Genomic DNA, 17,897 nt, shown 5'->3' with positions numbered 1-17,897 from the left:
GTTATTTGGCCAATAGAAAAATACAAGCACGAGGCTTACAGACAACTAAACAACCCAGAACATTACCGCAAACTAGATAACGATCCGACATTGTCCTATACAGTGACAATTACCAACAGGCTGAAATCACTTTTGGCTGATGAATTGATAACACCATCAGAATACAAATTTCTTAAACCAAGCAACAAAACTGCCGGACGTTTTTACCTCCTTCCGAAAATTCATAAAATTCCATCCGCTGAACTATACACTGCTATTATCCCAGGCCGTCCGATAGTATCAAACAACAACACCCCGACAGAGAACATCTCCACATTCCTTAACCACTACCTTGGTAACTTGCCGAAAACACTTCCGTCATTTGTACAAGATACGCCCCACCTGCTGAGAATTATAGAAGACATTAATACTAAAGGCACACTACCCCACAACACAATTCTCGCAACACTAGACGTCACGGCGCTGTACACCAACATTCCAATCCCTGATGGTTTATCTTCGATAAAACAAACGCTGTCTAAACACAGTGCACAACACTCTACTGAAGTTTACCTGTCTCTCCTTGAATTAGTTCTCACACATAACTACTTCGAATTTGAAGAGAGTTACTACCTACAGATACATGGTACAAGCATGGGTACGCCTTTTGCACCAACCTACGCGAACATATTTATGGGGATTCTAGAAACAGATTTCCTATCGCGCTGCACTACCAAGCCCCACACATACCTACGATACATAGACGACATACTCATAATCTGGGGACAGGGCCAAGACAGTCTAGATAAATATGTATCCTTTCTAAATTCTGTTCACCCAACAATAAAATTCACATCAGAATCCTCAACTGAGCGCACAAACTTTCTGGACACAACAATATACATTGACAATGGTGAACTAAAGACAACGCTGTATAGGAAACCTTTCGACAAACAACAGTACCTAGAATATACCAGCCACCATCCCAGACATTGCAAACAAGGCATCTTTAAAGGCCAAGCCACACGACTACGTCGCATTTGCGTTGAAAACCAAGACTACATAGATAGACTCGATCACCTTAAAGAAACGCTATCAAACAGGAACCACCCAAACAGTGACCTTCAAACAGCTTACATCGCTGCAACCAAACTTGATCGAGCCGAGGTCCTCAAGCCCCGCCCGAAGATCACAAGAACAACAACGCCTCTTCTTACTACTAAATTCTCAAACGCACTCCCAAACGTGAATAACATCCTAAGTAAATACTACCCGATTCTCACCAGCAACCAGAAACTTAAGAAGATTTTTCCCGACCCTCCCAGAGTAGCCTACAGACGCAACACTAATTTTAAAGATGTTCTTGTGCACGCCAAACTACAGAAAAAGAAGAAGTTGGGAACCAATCCCTGTGGTCGCCCCAGGTGCTCTACATGCAAACACATTCAATCCACTACTACAGTAAAAAGTACAGCGTCGAATTACACACACAAAGTAACTTCGGCTTTCACCTGCACATCAAGCAATGTAGTCTACTGTCTAGAATGCGCCGCTTGTAGCAAACAATACATAGGTGAGACCGGACAACAAATCAATACAAGACTCAATGGTCACCGCGCGGACACAAAACACAATTTACCCAAAGCAGTAGCCAGCCACTTTAATGAACATGGACATATGTTTGACAAAGCAAGGCTCTATATACTACAAACAAATTTCCGTTCCCCTCGCGAAAGGAAGTACACGGAATCATACCTCATACACAAGTTTAATTGCCTACACCCGACAGGAATTAATTTGGCACGCGGCAACTTAGAATCTTTAAAAGCTGTAACTTAAATCTGAAACTCTCATATCATCAACCAATACACAAAACACATTAGGCCACCAGCCAACTTTAATTCTTAACCTCACCTACTCTTTCATTTCGGAGGAAAAAGGGGGAGAGGGGGAGAGAGGAGGAAGGGAAAAAGAAAAAAATTTCCTGCCTACTACTCAATTTAATGTACTCTTTCAGGATTTTACGTCTATACCAAGTGTACTACGATCCCCTTCTTCCATGTACACTTGCCCGCGCCCGCTTCTGCACGCGTCGCCCTCCTGTTTGCTATACCGATTTCGCCCCCCCCCCTTCCCCCTTACCCCTTTTTTAGTCTTTTTTTTTTGAAACCCCCTCGACAACACATTCCGAAGTCAATATGCCTTTTTCGGCGCCTCAACCATCGCCTTCTGGATGCCGCCGTAACGACACCTACGTTAAGCGCGTGGGGCAGTGCCCCTTGAAAGACCATGCCGCTGCCTTTCAGTCTCCCCACCATTGCACCGCAGACTCCCCGTCGCCACCTTAACTATTTCAAAATTACTCGACCTATTGCTTGACCGGCCGTTCTAATGCCTCAAAAACATGCCGCCAACGACTCCCCCGGATTACCTCCTAACCCTTCGCATCCCCAACACGCTCCCAAGCCCCCGTATTTCTTAAAGATTTCATTTTTCTCTTTCTTTTTCTTTCACCCCCCCCCCTTTGTTGTGTCTTGGTACGGCCCTGGCACCCCCCTGCTTTTTTTTTTCCTTCTTTTCCCCTTTTTTCTGCTTCTATTTCTTTTCTTTCCTCCCCGCGTGCCCACTCTCACGCTCTTGTCCCTTCGTCTTGAGAATGAGGCTCACAGACGTCGGACGGCAGCGCCTGTTCCCTCTTGTAATCTCTCTCTTTAAAACCAGCCGCCAGCGACAACACCCGCACGTGACGTCACTGCACTAACCCTTTAAAACTAACACGCCGAGGATGACGAGGCCGCCTTTGACGAAGATAGGTCCACCTATCGAAACGTTGGCCAGCCTGTCTGAGGTACTTCAACCCTGTTTTAAAAAAGTTTATACCACAATGTATGTAGCTTGGCATTTGCCAATTCTTGACCGATTGCCCTTAACATGCATGTTCCACTGTGATACATATAAACCTTAAAATGTATGTATAGAAAGGTGCAGTGTTTATGTGTGCCCCTCGCCCACCTCTCACCCATTTCTTTCCTTCGACCTGCATCGTACACAGCCTTCGTCCTCACGGCATCGGCAGCTATCCGCTACAGGCGATGAAGACCCGTTCGCGCATCATCCAATACTGCTGCTGCCACCTCGCAAACTCAAACAAGCTTCGCGTCATTGAGGCTCCAGCGCTGCGTTCGATCTGGATCTTTTTATTATGATCTAGGAAATGTTGAGAAACAAACGATTGTGCAAAGGCCATAGACGATGATTGTCATTTGTAAGGGAATGTTTGAACGCTATTTGATATGCATTCGCTTCTTTAAAGCAAATGATGCGCTTGAAGGCGCAACTGTGTGGCAGTGAGGATATATTGGCAGAGTTATTATTTCCATTGCTTAATTCTGTATTGGACAGAGCACATCTGTCATTCTTCTCTACAGCCGCCAGGACCTCTCTCGCAGCCGCCACAGGGGTAGAGACGACCGCTATCGTTCTCGAGGCACTGCACCTCAGCATCTAAGCCTTCGGCATAGAACAGTTGCATGGGCCGTGGAATAAGGCATCGCAACAGCAGCTTTGAAAGCTTTAGCAGCTTTCTTTAGTGAAATTGACATTTTATGTATGGATTAACACTTTGCATGCATTAGCACTTGCGGGCTATTGTTAGGCCACAGCATTCTGTGTAGATTACGGATTATTCAGTGGGCTGTTTTCCATATTGACTGTTGTTGTTTAAGCATTATTAGGAGGTGTGCTTTATTCTCTAACCCTTTGTTTGTTTTTCCCATCACTTCATATTATCGCCCTTTGCTCATTAGGCAATCCATTGTTTGCGACGAAACCGGTGACACGACAGTTGCGAACATTTCCTATGCAATGTCAATCAATCAATCAATCAATCAATCAGTAAATCAGTCAATCAAATAATCAATCATTCAATAAATCAATTAGGCGTCCCAAAGCTCTCGCGCGAACACAAAGGCGTTGCAAGGAGCTATAACAGCTGGAGTTTAGGGACGAACGCGCCTCGCGAATCGGTTGCGCCAGACTTCGCACCGGCGCCTTTGTATCCGCTGTTATGAGCGGTCTGCAGGGGCGCGGGCCCGCGAAATTTTCCCAAGCCCGCTGCAGCTGCGGGGCTGGCGATGGAGTAGAGGAGAAGCGACCTCCGAAGCCTCCCAGCTCACTGCGGCGACTCGCTTTGTAAAGACGACAATGCGCCGCGTCAACAGTCGTACGGCGCCGGTATGTCAAACGCGGTCGGCGGACCAAGTATTGTTAGTGGATTCGCTGTCGCCGTCCCAGTTTGTTTGGAGCAGGGTAACTCCTGGAAGGTGTTTTGCGGTGTGGTCTTATGGTCTACAGAAGACGTCAGTCAATGGACAGACGCGGCGGCCACTGTCTGCGGGGTCGGCACTGGGATCAAAGAGGCGCCTGCTCCGGTCAATACCTCTGTCTGCGAGAACCCACTCACCACGGTGTGTTCAGTGAAACCTGTGCGGAAGTGAGTTTGTAAACCCTCCCCCTCAAAGGCGGGTCGGCTACGGTTACTTTGGACGCTCCGATTGGTCGAAGGTTGAATGGCTGTTTTCCCTCATCTAGGGATCTAGGGAAGACAAAGTGTATTCAGTGTGCAGCGTGCAAATTCAGTGTGCATACGCTTTCAGTCATGCTAGACTGACTAACTGTAATGTTTTCATGTAGATATGGTTAATAAATCCCATATTCCACGTTCTCGATTAGAACAAGTCCTTCCCTTCAACAGCGTCCTCAGCGTGGATGAGTTGGACGACAGCATGGGCCAGCTACCATCTGTTTCAAGCCCAACCCCAATCCCTAACACCGCGGTGATAATCTGACCCCTGCCTATCACCACGCAAACGGTAGAAGCCAAAGCGCTTTAACCTAGTTCGCTTAGTACTAAACGTTCCGTGAAGTAGGCTACTGTGCGTGGTTGACTTCCCACCCTTTTCGAATTTAGAAAACTTTCGCACGGAACTGTGCATATTCGGAACTACAAACCGCGGCGAGAGAGCACCGTATAGCGGGCATGCGCACCCGTATGGACGGCCACTGCAGCTGGAAGTGGATCATGGCTCCTGCCCAGTCCAGGAATCCCATCGCGGGCCACTGCTTGGCATCCAGGTGGAAGTAGGCGTAGTTGCACTGCAGCACCTGGAAGTCGCTGAACCGCTTGTCGCCCGCGGACCGCAGCAGCAGGTCGGCCTCGGGAGTCTCGGTCAGCGCCACGTACTCGTCCAGGAACTCGCCGGTCAGGTCCCTGTTGAACAACCGCTAGGCTTAGAAGGGCTCGACTGCTGTCGCCACGCAGATTTCTCGGGGAGGTATTGCAGTAACAGAGCATCGGGCGACAAACGCGCATTGAACGATGAATTGAAAAGAAAGGGCGAGTAAGCATCAGAAGGTTGGTTATAGGTGCAAAATGAACCCGTATATATTATTATAATATCCTCCGTTATTAACTATCTTTGCAGAGTGTTACTGTAGGTCCCAGATGGCCCGTTCTCTTCGAGTGTGCAAAATCGCTAATGTACCGGGATGTAAGACAGAATATTTTAGCGATTCCACACTCCTATAGCCAGTTCTCCAAAACGACACTCTTCCCGTGTTATCGCCCAGGTAATAATGGTCGGGAGCGGTGCATCATAAGGGAAGAATAGAATAGATCGAAAGGAAACCTTGTATTACACGCACGCGTGCGCGCGCACGCACATAACCGCCATATATACGAACTGCATCCAAAAAAATGGGAAGCGTCGAATTAAAATTTAATTTTGGAGTTTAACGTGCCGGAACTGCGCAGTATATGTAATAAGGAACGCTGTAGCAAAGGGCTGATTCTTGGGCCAGTTGGTACGGTTTACTCATAAGGGCAAAGCCATTAGCGCAATTCAAACAGAGAGGGCCGAGACAGAGACACAGGACAGCACTGTCCTGTGTCACTGTCACGTCCCTGTTTTCTTGAATTGCACTAAAGGCTTTGCCTTTATGTGTAGCAGGGGGCTTCAGATTAATTTTAACTATCAGAAGTTACGCAACGTGCACTTAAATCTAAATACACGAGCATTTTTTCCCTTTTTCTTGCATTTCACCGCCCATCGGAATGCGACCGCCATGGACGGGTTTGAAGCCGCGATCTCGGCAGCGCAGCGCCGTAGCCCCTGACCGACCGTGGGGATGCATCGGGGCTAGTGTTCACAGTGAAGCGTGTCCAATCTGCGGCAAATGAGGAAACGCTCAAGAGAAGCGTCAAGAGTATGCGGACCAAGAACAGTACTAATTACTCGTAATGTTACTCCACCTGAGAAAACAAAGGCATGGACGCTGAACGAAAGCAGTTGCAGCCTTTATTTATTTATATATTTTTTTATCATAGAGACACTTTCGTCAATTGTGGGGCTCTTCATAGGGATGTGCGAATACAAAATCCGCAGAATTCAGTGTGTAAGTAAGACTGTGGGTCACAAATGTAAACAAGTATGTGACAATGAAGCTTCTTTGCTATTTCTTATCTCGCATATATATATATATATATAATACAGTTTTATAATACAGTTTTTATAATACAGTTAAGGACACTTGATATAACCAAGTGATGGCCATGCTCAATTTATTTCGTTAAACTGCAAGCTCGTAAAATTGAGAAAGGAATTTTTCGTCCCTTCGACATCTAAAATTGTAACAAAGTAACGCGGAAAGACTACCACGGCATTGTATTTGCCGTTATTCCAGCCATCTGTCGCACAAAGAAAAAATAACGAATGCCTTCGTTAAATCGAGTTCGGCGAAGTTTGTTTCGTTATTCGGGTCGACGATAGCATTGAACCCTATGGGTGCCTTCCGGGGAATGTAAACTTCTTCGTAAGATTGGGAACTTCGTAAAATCAGTTTCGTTAGATCGAGTTTTCAATGTATGTATGTATGTATGTATGTATGTATGTATGTATGTATGTATGTATGTATGTATGTATGTATGTATGTATGTATGTATGTATGTATGTATGTATGTATGTATGTATGTATGTATGTATATATGTATGTATGTATGTATGTATGTATGTATGTATGTATGTATATATATATATATATATATATATATATATATATATATATATATATATATATATATATATATATATATATATATTGTAGAGATGTTTAAAAGCTGTAAACTGAGAGCCGGCGGCGGTAACACATAAGCAAGAGTCCCAGCACGAGCGGCTGTCCCTGTGCCTAGCGCTGGTGTTCATTGTCTTCATTGAAATTACCCCCGGGAACGAAAAGGAGCCATCCTGGCGACCTAAGAGCTCACAACGACGAGCGGGTCGTAGTATTTCTTCAGGCGCTGCACATGTACAATATCTTGCCCCTGGCGGTGCAGTTCCGAAGACGGCGTGACTGGTTCGATGTCGTAGTCCAAAGGAGACGTGCGCTCGATGATGCGGCAAGGGTCTTCGTACTTTGGCAGTGTAGTTTCGAAGAGAGACCAGCTCCGTTGGCAGGAATTGACAGCCACACAAGCGTGCCAGGTAGGAATGTGGGCGCGTCGATGTTGTAGGAGCGGCTGCTCCTCTGGCGCTCCTGGTCAGATGAAGTTAGGCCCGTGCGTATTCGTGGCACTCCTCGGCATGACTGGCAGCGGCAGAAACGGGCGCACACTCGAATGCACCAGGCCGGTAAGGGAGCACAGTGTCGACAGTGTGCGACGGGTGGCGGCCGCACGATAAGAAAAGACTCCGAGCACGCACAGTGAGGATCAACACGGAAGGATGCGCAGATTTCCGGACGGAGACTTCGAGGTGTTACCAGTAACCACTGAGTAATAATTACGCCGTTGAAGCAGATCATCGCGAATGGCGAAATGGTGAGCTCGACGACGCCGCGTGCGAGTTGTCGGTTGTGCTGACGAATCGGAGAGAAAGTCGATAAGTGACGCAATCCAGTGGTCCTTGCGGTACTCGGAGACGATGGCTCCAATGTCAATGGACGAGATGGTATACTGAGACATTGGGAACAGGAAATGTTGTCGGGCAAGGAAGAACGTGACAGGGCGTCGGCGTCAGAATGCTGGCGTCCGTTTCGGTACACGACGTGGATGTCGAAGTCTTCTTGCAGCCGAAGTGAGCAAGGCGGCCTGAGGGATCTTTCAATGATGTGAGCCAACAGACGGCATGATGGTCTATGATGGCATTTATTATTGTTCTAATTCTTCTTGAGCGCATTTGCCACTGTCCCGAGTGACAAATGAACACTCACAGTCCTGCTGATCGGTTGCGCCTAAAGGACCTGCGAATGCTTGAAGGAGTTTGTGACGGAAAAATAAATGAAGTGAGAAACCCGCGGGTAAAGAGCCTTAAAGCTCACATTGGAACTAAGGCGCAACACTTACCTGAGTGAGCTTCCCTGAGACAGCTTTTCAACGCATCTATATTCGTTGTTTATGCTACGACGACTCTTTTTTTGGCTTACAAATCGAATGGCTCCACTCACTCTGACCGGATGGCGCCTTCCTTGACGGCCTTGGCCAGATGCAGAACCATCCTTGACATCTGGTACGTGGTGCTGTATGCGGCGCAGGATATTTGCTTCTTTAGGCTGGAACAGAGAAGTGAATGTGATGAACAGGTGAAGTTGGATTTATTTATTATATTGACACTGATCTTGAGTCATTAGGTAGGTGTGAGAAGAAGAAAGAAAAGAAAGCAACGATCTGACATGGTTCTTTCGATCTTTGTGTCTAGCTCACTTTAATCTCCAGTGTGTTTTCTTGTCATCCCTTTTCTGAGCTGTATTTAATGTACCTATGACCCGTCACTTCAATTATCACATTTTCACTTTCGTTACGTTTTCTTTCTTCTGTGTCTTCTTATGAGCTTATTAATTTTTACAACGTACCAGTTATATCTGAGAATTAGTAACCGGTTCTGTTTAGAGGCGCCAGCATTTCTAAAATATCATCAAATAAACATAAGAAGAGCCATTAAGCGGCGCATTTAACGAAATCACCAACTTGCTGAATGACAACGAAAATAATTTACTTACTCAACTGGCAGTAAATATAGGAGATAAGGTGAAATATTCAATAATCCAAAGTTTGTGCAATGAACAGTTCGGGGAGAGGTTACAGCCAACGATTGAATTACGGACAGTACGAATAGAGGATATGGGGTCATTACTTCGCAATCCCATGTCATCGAGAGTGTGCGAGAAGGAAGAATCTGTGGCGCATTCAACAAATTGACAGGAAAGATATTCCAAAAAAGTCGCATCACGTGACAAAAATAAATAAATAAATAAATAAATAAATAAATAAATAAATAAATAAATAAATAAATAAATAAATAAATAAATAAAACTGAAGCTGTGCGAGACGAGAATTCAGCGACTTCCACCGCGTGATGCGATCCTTTTGGGCATGTGTTAGTTACAATAGTCTAAATATATTTCACGAAAAGAGGTCGGAAGACATTGAAAGAACATAAAACAGATGAGCACTGCGCTAAAATCACGCTGAATGAAATTCCATGCGTGCAGGAAGCAGGCTCGTGTATTTGAACGCCAACTTCCATGGGAAATGTTTGCAATGCCGCTTGTGTTTCATTGTCAGTGTGGGTAGTTTCAATTAAAAAAATTATAGGACGCTTAAGCTTCGCCTTTAAGAGTGGAACGCGACAGCATTCAAAGATTCCCGACTGCTTCTGACGCTTCCCGCCAACTGCAGATTCATCGTCATCATAATCATAAGTCTATTTTATGTCCACTGCAGGACGAAGGCCTCTCCCTGTGATCTCCAATTACCCCTGTCCAGCGCCAACCGATTGGATCCAGCACCGGCAAATTTCCTAATTTCGTCACACCACGTAGTCTTCTGCCGTCCTCTACTGCGCTTCCCTTCTCTTAATGCCCATTTTGTCCCCCTAATTGTCCAACGGTTATCTCATCTGCACATTACATGGCCTGCCCAGCGCCATTTCTTTCTCTTAATGTCAATTAGGATATCGTCTATACACGTTTGCTCTCTCATTCAAACCGCTCTATTTAGTTATGCCTAGCATTCTTCGTTCCATCGCTCTTTGCGTGGTCCTTAACTTGTTCTCAAGCTTGTTTGTCAGTCTCCCAGTCTTTGCCCGATATGTCAGCACAGGTAAAATGCACTGATTGTATATCTTACTTTTCAATGAAAACGCTAAGTGTCCAGCCAGGAGCTCAAGATGTCTTCCTTATGCGACCCAACCCATTTTTATTCTGTGAATTTCCTTCTCGTTGTCAGCGTTCCCTATCATTAGTTGACCTAGGTAAACGTACATCTTCACAGACTGTAGAGGCTGACTTGCGATCCTGAACCCTTGTTCTATTGCCCGGTTGTTCATCATTACCTTTGTGTTCTGCATATTAATCTTCAACCCCATTCTTACACTTTCTCTGTTAAGGTCCTCAATCATTCGTTGTAACTCGTTTGCAGCGTTGCTGAACAGAACAATGTCATCGGCAAACCGAAAGTTGCTGAGGTACTCGTCGTCGATCCTTACTTCTAAACCTTCCCAGTTTAGTAGCTTGAAAATGTCTTCCAAGCGCGCAGTGAATGAATGGCATTGGAGAGATTGTGTCTTCTTATCTGACCCTTTTCCTTAAAAGTATTTTCCCACTTTTCTTGTGTAGAATTAAGGTGGCGGTGGAATCTCTGTAGATCTTTTCCAGGGTATTTGCGTAAGCGGTCTGTACTCTTTGGTTACGCAATGCCTCTAGGGCTGCTGGCATCTCTAGTGAATGAAATGCTTTGTCGTAATCTATGAAAGCTTTATAGAGAGGCTCATTATACTCTGCGCATTTCTTGATAACCTGATTAATGGAATGGATGTGATCAGTTGTAGAGTATCCCTTCCTGAAGCCAGCCTGTTCCCTTGGCTGACGAAAGTCCAGTGTTGCCCATATTCTTTTTGAGGTTATTTTGGTAAATATTTTATATAATACTGGGAGTAAGCTAATGGGCCTATAATATTTCAGTTCTTTAACGTCTCCCTATTTGCGGAACTGCAGATTACGTAACCGTAATGTTTACCGGGAAACGCTGCCGGCGAATGCTATGCACGAAGGTGAGCTTTCTGGTAGAAATGCGGCCTCTTGCGTGGACCGCGGATGCCCTGAGGCGAGCGCCATCTGGATGGTGTTGTTGCAACGAACCGAGCGCAGCGCGGCGCTCTATGAATGGCAAAAACGCTGGAAAAAGTGTTTATGTTTTGAGTTTCCGCGTAACAGAATGATGTTTTCGGGTTTATTCAAATTACAGTCAGACGCTATCATGCCTGCAGGTTGTTTTTAGGTTGTACTTTACCATTTTTCTAGTGCATATTACTTCGAGGAATAGAATTAGTTCAGTAACGCCTCCGCGCCACTCGGAGGGCCTGCGTGGTTGTGGCGCGGGATGATTTTTCCATAAACGACGATCGACGCAAGGCGCCTACATTGGATATTATGCCATTCGGGGCGCTTCACGATATCGCATGAATACTGTGACTCGTTCTTCTGAATCATGGCTGTAAGTTATAAAGTAACATATTCCACAAATATTACAGCGCAACCCTAATCCACAAACATTACAGTTCACCTCTAAGACACCCGATCCTGGTTTGAGCGTCGGTGCCCCTCTGCGAAACCGCGCGAATGTGTTCGTGCCACTGCTCGCGCCTTCGTTGTCGTCGTCTCCCAGAGCTCGCTCCGATGCAGCTCTTCATGCCGGCGTAACCATAGCGCCCCTCTCTCTCCCCCTCTCCTATGCGAAGGCGCTCACAGCACTGGCCCAGTGCCAGTGTGTTCGGTGATTTCGGTCTCGAAATAAAAACACTTATACAGCTCCGCTCAAGTTTCTCATTGGGGAGTATCGTAATCATCGAATATCTTGTATTCCCGTATCTACTAGAGTGTTTTAGCGATGCTGCAAAGGTATCACAGTTTGCAGAATGCCGGAATGTCGGAGAGAGAGAGAAAGAAAGAAAGAGAGAAAAAGAAGTGACCAGCAACCCTGGTGTTGCCATCCCATGACTCTGACCTCAACTAGAGCACACAGATCAATAATTAGAACGACACGTGGTCTACCCACCTGCTTGCGCACAGGCGCGGTCACGGGCAACCATTATAGGGTATGGGATTCGTGTGATCCCCCCCCCTTTTTTTTTCCAAGGGGAACTATGACCCAGAGCAAAAACATTTTCCAAGCCTTCGTAACTGTTGGAGGTAGTGTCACAAGACCGCTCTACCTGCGTTGTTGTTCACGTTATTGGTGTTCCAGTGTTCCGTAAAGTGTACTACACGGCGGACGCTCTGCTACTGCCAATCACTACTGATTCAGACTTCTTTTGAACACTTCACGAACATTTTTTTTTCATTTACGGTTGGGCAACGCAAACAGTATAAACGGTTCCGCAAATGTAGGAAGCGTTGGCACCAGTAGATATTAGTTGTAAGAAATAGCTTTGGTTAGTCGCTAAGCCGTGGTGGTTCAGCAAGCAACATCACGCGCACTCACCAGTTTTCGTGCATGTTCGAAGTGGCAATCTCAGCACGCGCCAGACTGGCGCTCAACTCTTCGGGCAGCAGCTCGAGGTCTCCGCAGGTGCAAACCTGCATTCCCATGGCACGGTAGACGTCCCTGATTGAGTGGGCAAAGAGGAAACGCCGTCGGCAGGTTCAGGGCGAGACCATCTTATCAGACGTGTCCCGCTGCTGTCAAACAAAGCCGAGGGTGCGTAGATGCACGTAAAGAAACAAGGTTAACACATTTTAGAAGTAGTGCCCTCTATTCCCCACTCTTAGAAAAATGATGTCAACTTCGCGTTCGGATAACAATCGCGGCAGAGAAGTGGCACGAAGGTCTACGGACTACGCTGAATGTATTCAAAGAAACGAAATATGTCACGTAGGCCATAATTATATACTGATATCACGAAAGGATGTTAGTATAATCTAAAACAGGTTGCTACGCTGGGCTAGTGGGTATTGTCCTCATTTTTTCCGCTGTGTCCACCACATGCTATATTGATTTTAATATCAATGCACTGTTTCCTACATTATTATATGTAATCACATTGTTTGGTTTTACGTCGAAAAGCCACATAGAAATATGAGAGACACTATTGTGAGAAAAGGGGGAGAGTGGGGGAGGGGAGTAGGGCTGTGGAATAAAAGTGGTTACTTGGGGTTCCTTTCCACATGAATCAGAGTACACACGAGCGTTTTTTTTTGCATTCTGCTTTCATCGGAATACAAACGCTGCCAGAGGGAGTCGAATGAGCGACCCCGTGCTCACCAGCAGGACGCCATAGTCAGTGACTCCACGTGGCACGTTTTAACGCGATAACGATAAAAGTCCGTCTCGCAGCAAATCCGGCGTCCAGTGTTGTTTCGGCAAAAATATTTTCGAACCAACCATATCCAGCCTCTCCATGTGATGCAGGGAATCGCCTTAACTTATTGAATTTCTCAAGTTAGAATACGTGGGAAAATCATAAACTACGACTTACACACAATCTACAAACATGATAGCTCTCTGATTGTAATTTCAATATACAAGAAAACATAACTATGTGAAGCGAAAGCTCAAACAAACTCCTTTTTCAGCGTTTCTACAGTACATAGACCGGCGACGGCGTCCACCATTTGCGCGTTATGGAGTGGCCCACCTGCTTCATTGAAACACTTCTAAATGGCGCTCGCCTCCGCCGCGTCGCGACATGAAACATGAGGCTTCGTTTGAGGCGAAACATGAGGCTTCGTCTCTACCAGAAAGCCCGATTTCGTGCAAAGCGTTCGCCGCGAGCGTTTCCCAGTAAACATTAGGGTTACATACGCTGCAGTTGCCGGGAAGCGTGAGAAGCAGTCAGGGATCTTTGAATGCTATGGCGTTCCACTCCTAAAGGCGAAGCTTAGGCGTCCTGCAAATTTTTCAGTGCTGTACTGACTACTGCAGCAAAGCCTCTAAGAGTGATGAGCGTGGCACTGGCACAGTCTGTAGGTTCACCGTCAGAATAGACACACGTCCTGGGAAGTAACGCTGAAACTGGATTTTTAGAAAAGCGGAAATGATTTCGGGCGCCCTAAGGCTTCTCAGTATATTCGAAAGGTTCAGAGGTCGAGGACATTTATTTAATGCAGAATAAATTAAATGCCGCGATTGTGACCGCACTGCTTCAAGACGTTGGTCGCAACGTGTGTTTAGAGGTGCTGTAGCGCAAACTGCATTCACGGCTCTTGTCATATCGCAGCCTACTATAGTAAACAGACATTTAAAAAAAAACTTTATGCCGATACAGACTGGTGATTAATTGCTATTTCCGCAGCCTGCACATCATAAACTTCATGTAAATTTCTCGAAACTGTATTTTTGCATTTTATGTACTTGCGTCTAGGGGTGTGCGAATATGCGAAGCTTTCGCATAATGAGTCGCATAGTGTCCTATTAGATTCGGTCCTGGAATCCGATAGCCACCGTCCGCAAATACGAATATTTTTCAAAACATTTCAGAACGTCCACTGCACCCAAATAAACCTAAATTTGGAGCAAAAGTGCGGTAAATTGTCACCCCCGCTAGCGTAGTGTATACATAAAACATGAGAACTTGCGTAGCGGAGCAGGCCACGTCATTTAGGTAGCCATACGTTACAGGCTGTAAAGCGATCGTTCGCACACTCTGCAGAGCTGTGTGCGTGCGAAGATACTACTACTTTGCTTCTAATGATCCATTTGAACTTTAATAAGCAAAACTTAAGAACGTACTGTGCAATAACAGAAACTATCTGCCCTTAAGTATACTGGGATCTGAACGTCGTTTTATATTAAATGTCATAACGGCTGTTGATTATTCTGAAATGACCGTGAACTCTCGCAAAGACGAACTCGGTTAAGCCGAATTCTCGCGCATAACGAACAGCATGGGAACTTAGCGCAGACGTTTGGGCTTGTTGGTGATTTATTGGAAAAAGGACACGGCACAAAAAGAAAACAAGGACACGAGAGAGCGACATGCACACTGCGCTGTGTGCATGTCGCTCTCCCGTGTCCTTGTTTTTTTTTGTGCTGTGTCCTTTTTTCAACATGGGAATGTTTGTTTGATTTTCCATAGACTCAATGCAAAAAAAAAGAAGATACAAATCCGCCTAAGACGAACCGCCTCAGACGTACTCTTCCGTTAAGCCGAACATGCGGAGTGACTGTCCCCGCTACCGATCCTGGAGGCTAGGGAAGCTAAGGTGCCTCGATGAGCCGCACACGGGGGTGCATGCATCACAGCAGCCTACACTGAAGACCTGCGGCGCACATTGCCCGTGGACTAAGGCAAAAACAAGAGGATGAGACAAAAAAACGTTTTATGACGTTTCACTTCGTGAACGTGGGTGACGCGGAGGTGTATGAGTGGTGTAGCGCACACGAAGCTATCGGCCAATTGTGCGCCTGGACGCCTAGACTCTCCGTATCGCGGAATTTATTAAATACCGGGGGCTCGCGCGTCCGCGCCACATGCAGCAGCCGCCGGAGTGGGACGCCCCTTTTTAAACATTCGCTTAATAACTAAATTGACCAGCATGGTGTCAGGGCGCACAGGCAACATGAGCACATTACACTCGATGACCGCGGATGCTCGCTGTCAAAACGCTGGCGTGAGGAATTGCGGCAGCAGCAGCGAGCGACGTTACCTTCATGTTGTCTATCGCTTCAACCCAAACTGAGCAGCGAGAACAGAGCGCACGCAAAGCTACGAGCCATTGGCCCATCTAGACTGTGCCCTCCAAACCTTTCCTTTAACCCCACGAGAGCGATTATGTGAGCGACGAGCGACGGCGTTGCGCGACGAAACGGGCCGTCGCGCGCACAGATCGCTCGTTCATGTCGATCGATCGCTTGTTTCTAGAATTCGTCGCTCGTCGCCCGGAAGTGCTATGAATGACCAGCCAATAGCGCGTAGCCGGAACTGGATGTACGTCAATCAAGCACTACCGACTATCGCATAGAATGAGCAAACGTGTAATTTGACACGCGCAAGGATAAGAACATAGTGCAAGAACTTAAGAAATATTAACGCGATAGCGTTAAGGAGCTCGTGTCGCAGAAAAGCCGGTGTCGGCGTCGGCGTCCGCGGCGTTGACCGTGAGCGATAAATCACGGCAGGCACTTTATAAATAAAAAGCAACTTCCAAGATGTGCTGGGTGGGAATCGAACCAGGGTCTCCGGAGTGTGAGACGGAGACGCTACCACTCAGCCACGAGTTTGATGCTTCCAAGCGGTACAAACGCGCCTCTAGTGATGCGGTGTTGCCTTCGAAACTAGCCGTGGAAAGTTATACTGCGGTGTATATCGGTAATTATGAACATGTAACTTACAGAAGTCGCAATTACACGAGTAGCGAAGTGCGTTTCCGCTGGATTTCTTCTGCGCTTTCCGCACACGCAGAGCCATCTTGCGGCAAACACAGAAGACCCCTTCCTCTCCATGTACGGCGCTGCCCGGACAGATGGCGCGCCACGCGCGCATTGGAGCTGCGAGGACCGGTGCGAGGCGGTTCGCGGCCCGGACTCTCTCTCCCCTGACAACGCTTCGCCTTGCTCCCTCTGGAGAATCAAGCGTCCTTCCTTTCTTTAGATCGCTATCTGTCTATCTCTCTGCCCGTGCCGATCACGACGTTTGGCTGGCGTGCATCATTTCCCCCTCCGAGATACCGAGTTCGGTTCGTTCCGCTTGCTCAGGCGCACGTTTCGTTGCTGCGCCGAACGCCGCGTTGCTCGACCATATGGCTCGACGCTCACCGCGTCCGATGCGAGGCACCTCGTAAGTGATGGCTGCCCTGTAGCCCATTGTCTTACACCCCTTGGCGGGTCGACGGGAACGCTGTCGCGTTCCACTCTTGAAGGCGAAGCTTAAGCGTCCTCCAATTTTTTATGCGAAGCATATTACGAGAGCTCAACCCAGCTCCTCAGGCGCGGCGGTGTCGCCTTGAAACCACGTGACACCGTGACGTCACGACAGAGGAGAAGTGGCTTTGGCTCAACTCTTGCAAGACGGGCTGGGTGGGAATCGAACCAGGGTCTCCGGAGTGTGGGACGGAGACGCTACCACTGAGCCACGAGTACGATGCTTCAAAGCGGTACAAAAGCGCCTCTAGTGAATGCGGTGTTGCCTTAGAAACGAGCTGTTTCTAAGGCGTGCGTCTCTTGCTCAGGCGCACATTTCGTTGCCGCGCCGAACGCTGCTTTGCTCGACGCTCACCGCGTCCAATGCGGGGCGCGTAGTCGCTGCCCTGTAGCCCATTGTCTTTCACCCCTTGGCGGGTCGACGGGAACGCTGTCGCGTTCCACTCTTGAAGGCGAAGCAGTAATGCATGAGTTGTTTCTTCGTCTAGCCGAACCAAATATAGCCAAGCAACAGCAGTTCACCAGGCTAAACAGTGGTTCAACAACTAAAATAAAGGCTAGTATGCTTCGCATCCTGGGCTTAACCTTACCTAAGCCACAGCCATTTTTTTATGCTGCTCTTCACTCTAAAACATATCAACTTAAATTAATAAAGCATGCGTCACATCAGTTTCGGCGCACGTTTGCTGTCTTCGTATCGGCAACACCGGGGAGACGTCGCTGAAAGTACGTCGCTCGCATGGGGTACGACTTGTAGGCAACGAGCGAACGCGACAGTCATCTCCATCACGTCGCTTGTCGCCATCGTGCTCAAAATCGCTTGCATGGGGTTTATACTTAAAGCCCACGCGACCACGCGCGGCTGAAGTGTAACGCCCCCCCTTCCTGCCCTTCCCCGGTGCCATGCGCGCGACGGAAAACGGCGGGCTTCCTCACCCCTTTCCTCCCTTGCGCACGCGGGGCTGAGCCGCCATCTTCGGCTCACCTTCACACGCTTTCACTGGCACAC

The 17,897-nt window shown here is 47.2% G+C and overlaps 1 protein-coding gene and 1 long non-coding RNA gene across 4 annotated transcripts in view; one reads left to right on the top strand and one right to left on the bottom strand.

The window, feature by feature from the left end:
* The window catches only part of LOC139050086 (uncharacterized), a 174,409-nt gene that overhangs the window by 73,183 nt on the left and 83,329 nt on the right, over positions 1–17,897 (top strand). The gene's annotated exons all lie outside the window — the stretch shown is intronic.
* LOC139050085 (uncharacterized) overlaps positions 1–17,897 on the bottom strand; it is a 31,625-nt gene that overhangs the window by 6,509 nt on the left and 7,219 nt on the right. For all 3 annotated transcript variants that reach the window (XM_070526288.1, XM_070526290.1, XM_070526289.1), the window contains exons 5-7: positions 12,512–12,634; positions 8,479–8,583; positions 5,026–5,248 (exon numbers count right to left, since the gene is read on the bottom strand). In XM_070526288.1, the coding sequence (XP_070382389.1) occupies positions 5,026–5,248; positions 8,479–8,583; positions 12,512–12,634 (451 nt within the window). The remainder of the gene's footprint in view (positions 1–5,025; positions 5,249–8,478; positions 8,584–12,511; positions 12,635–17,897) is intronic.

This window comes from Dermacentor albipictus, chromosome 9, assembly GCF_038994185.2.
Source record: "Dermacentor albipictus isolate Rhodes 1998 colony chromosome 9, USDA_Dalb.pri_finalv2, whole genome shotgun sequence".
NCBI classification, from domain to species: domain Eukaryota; kingdom Metazoa; phylum Arthropoda; class Arachnida; order Ixodida; family Ixodidae; genus Dermacentor; species Dermacentor albipictus.
The sequence above is the reverse complement of the archived record's forward strand: the minus strand, read 5'-3'. Positions and strand labels throughout refer to the sequence as shown.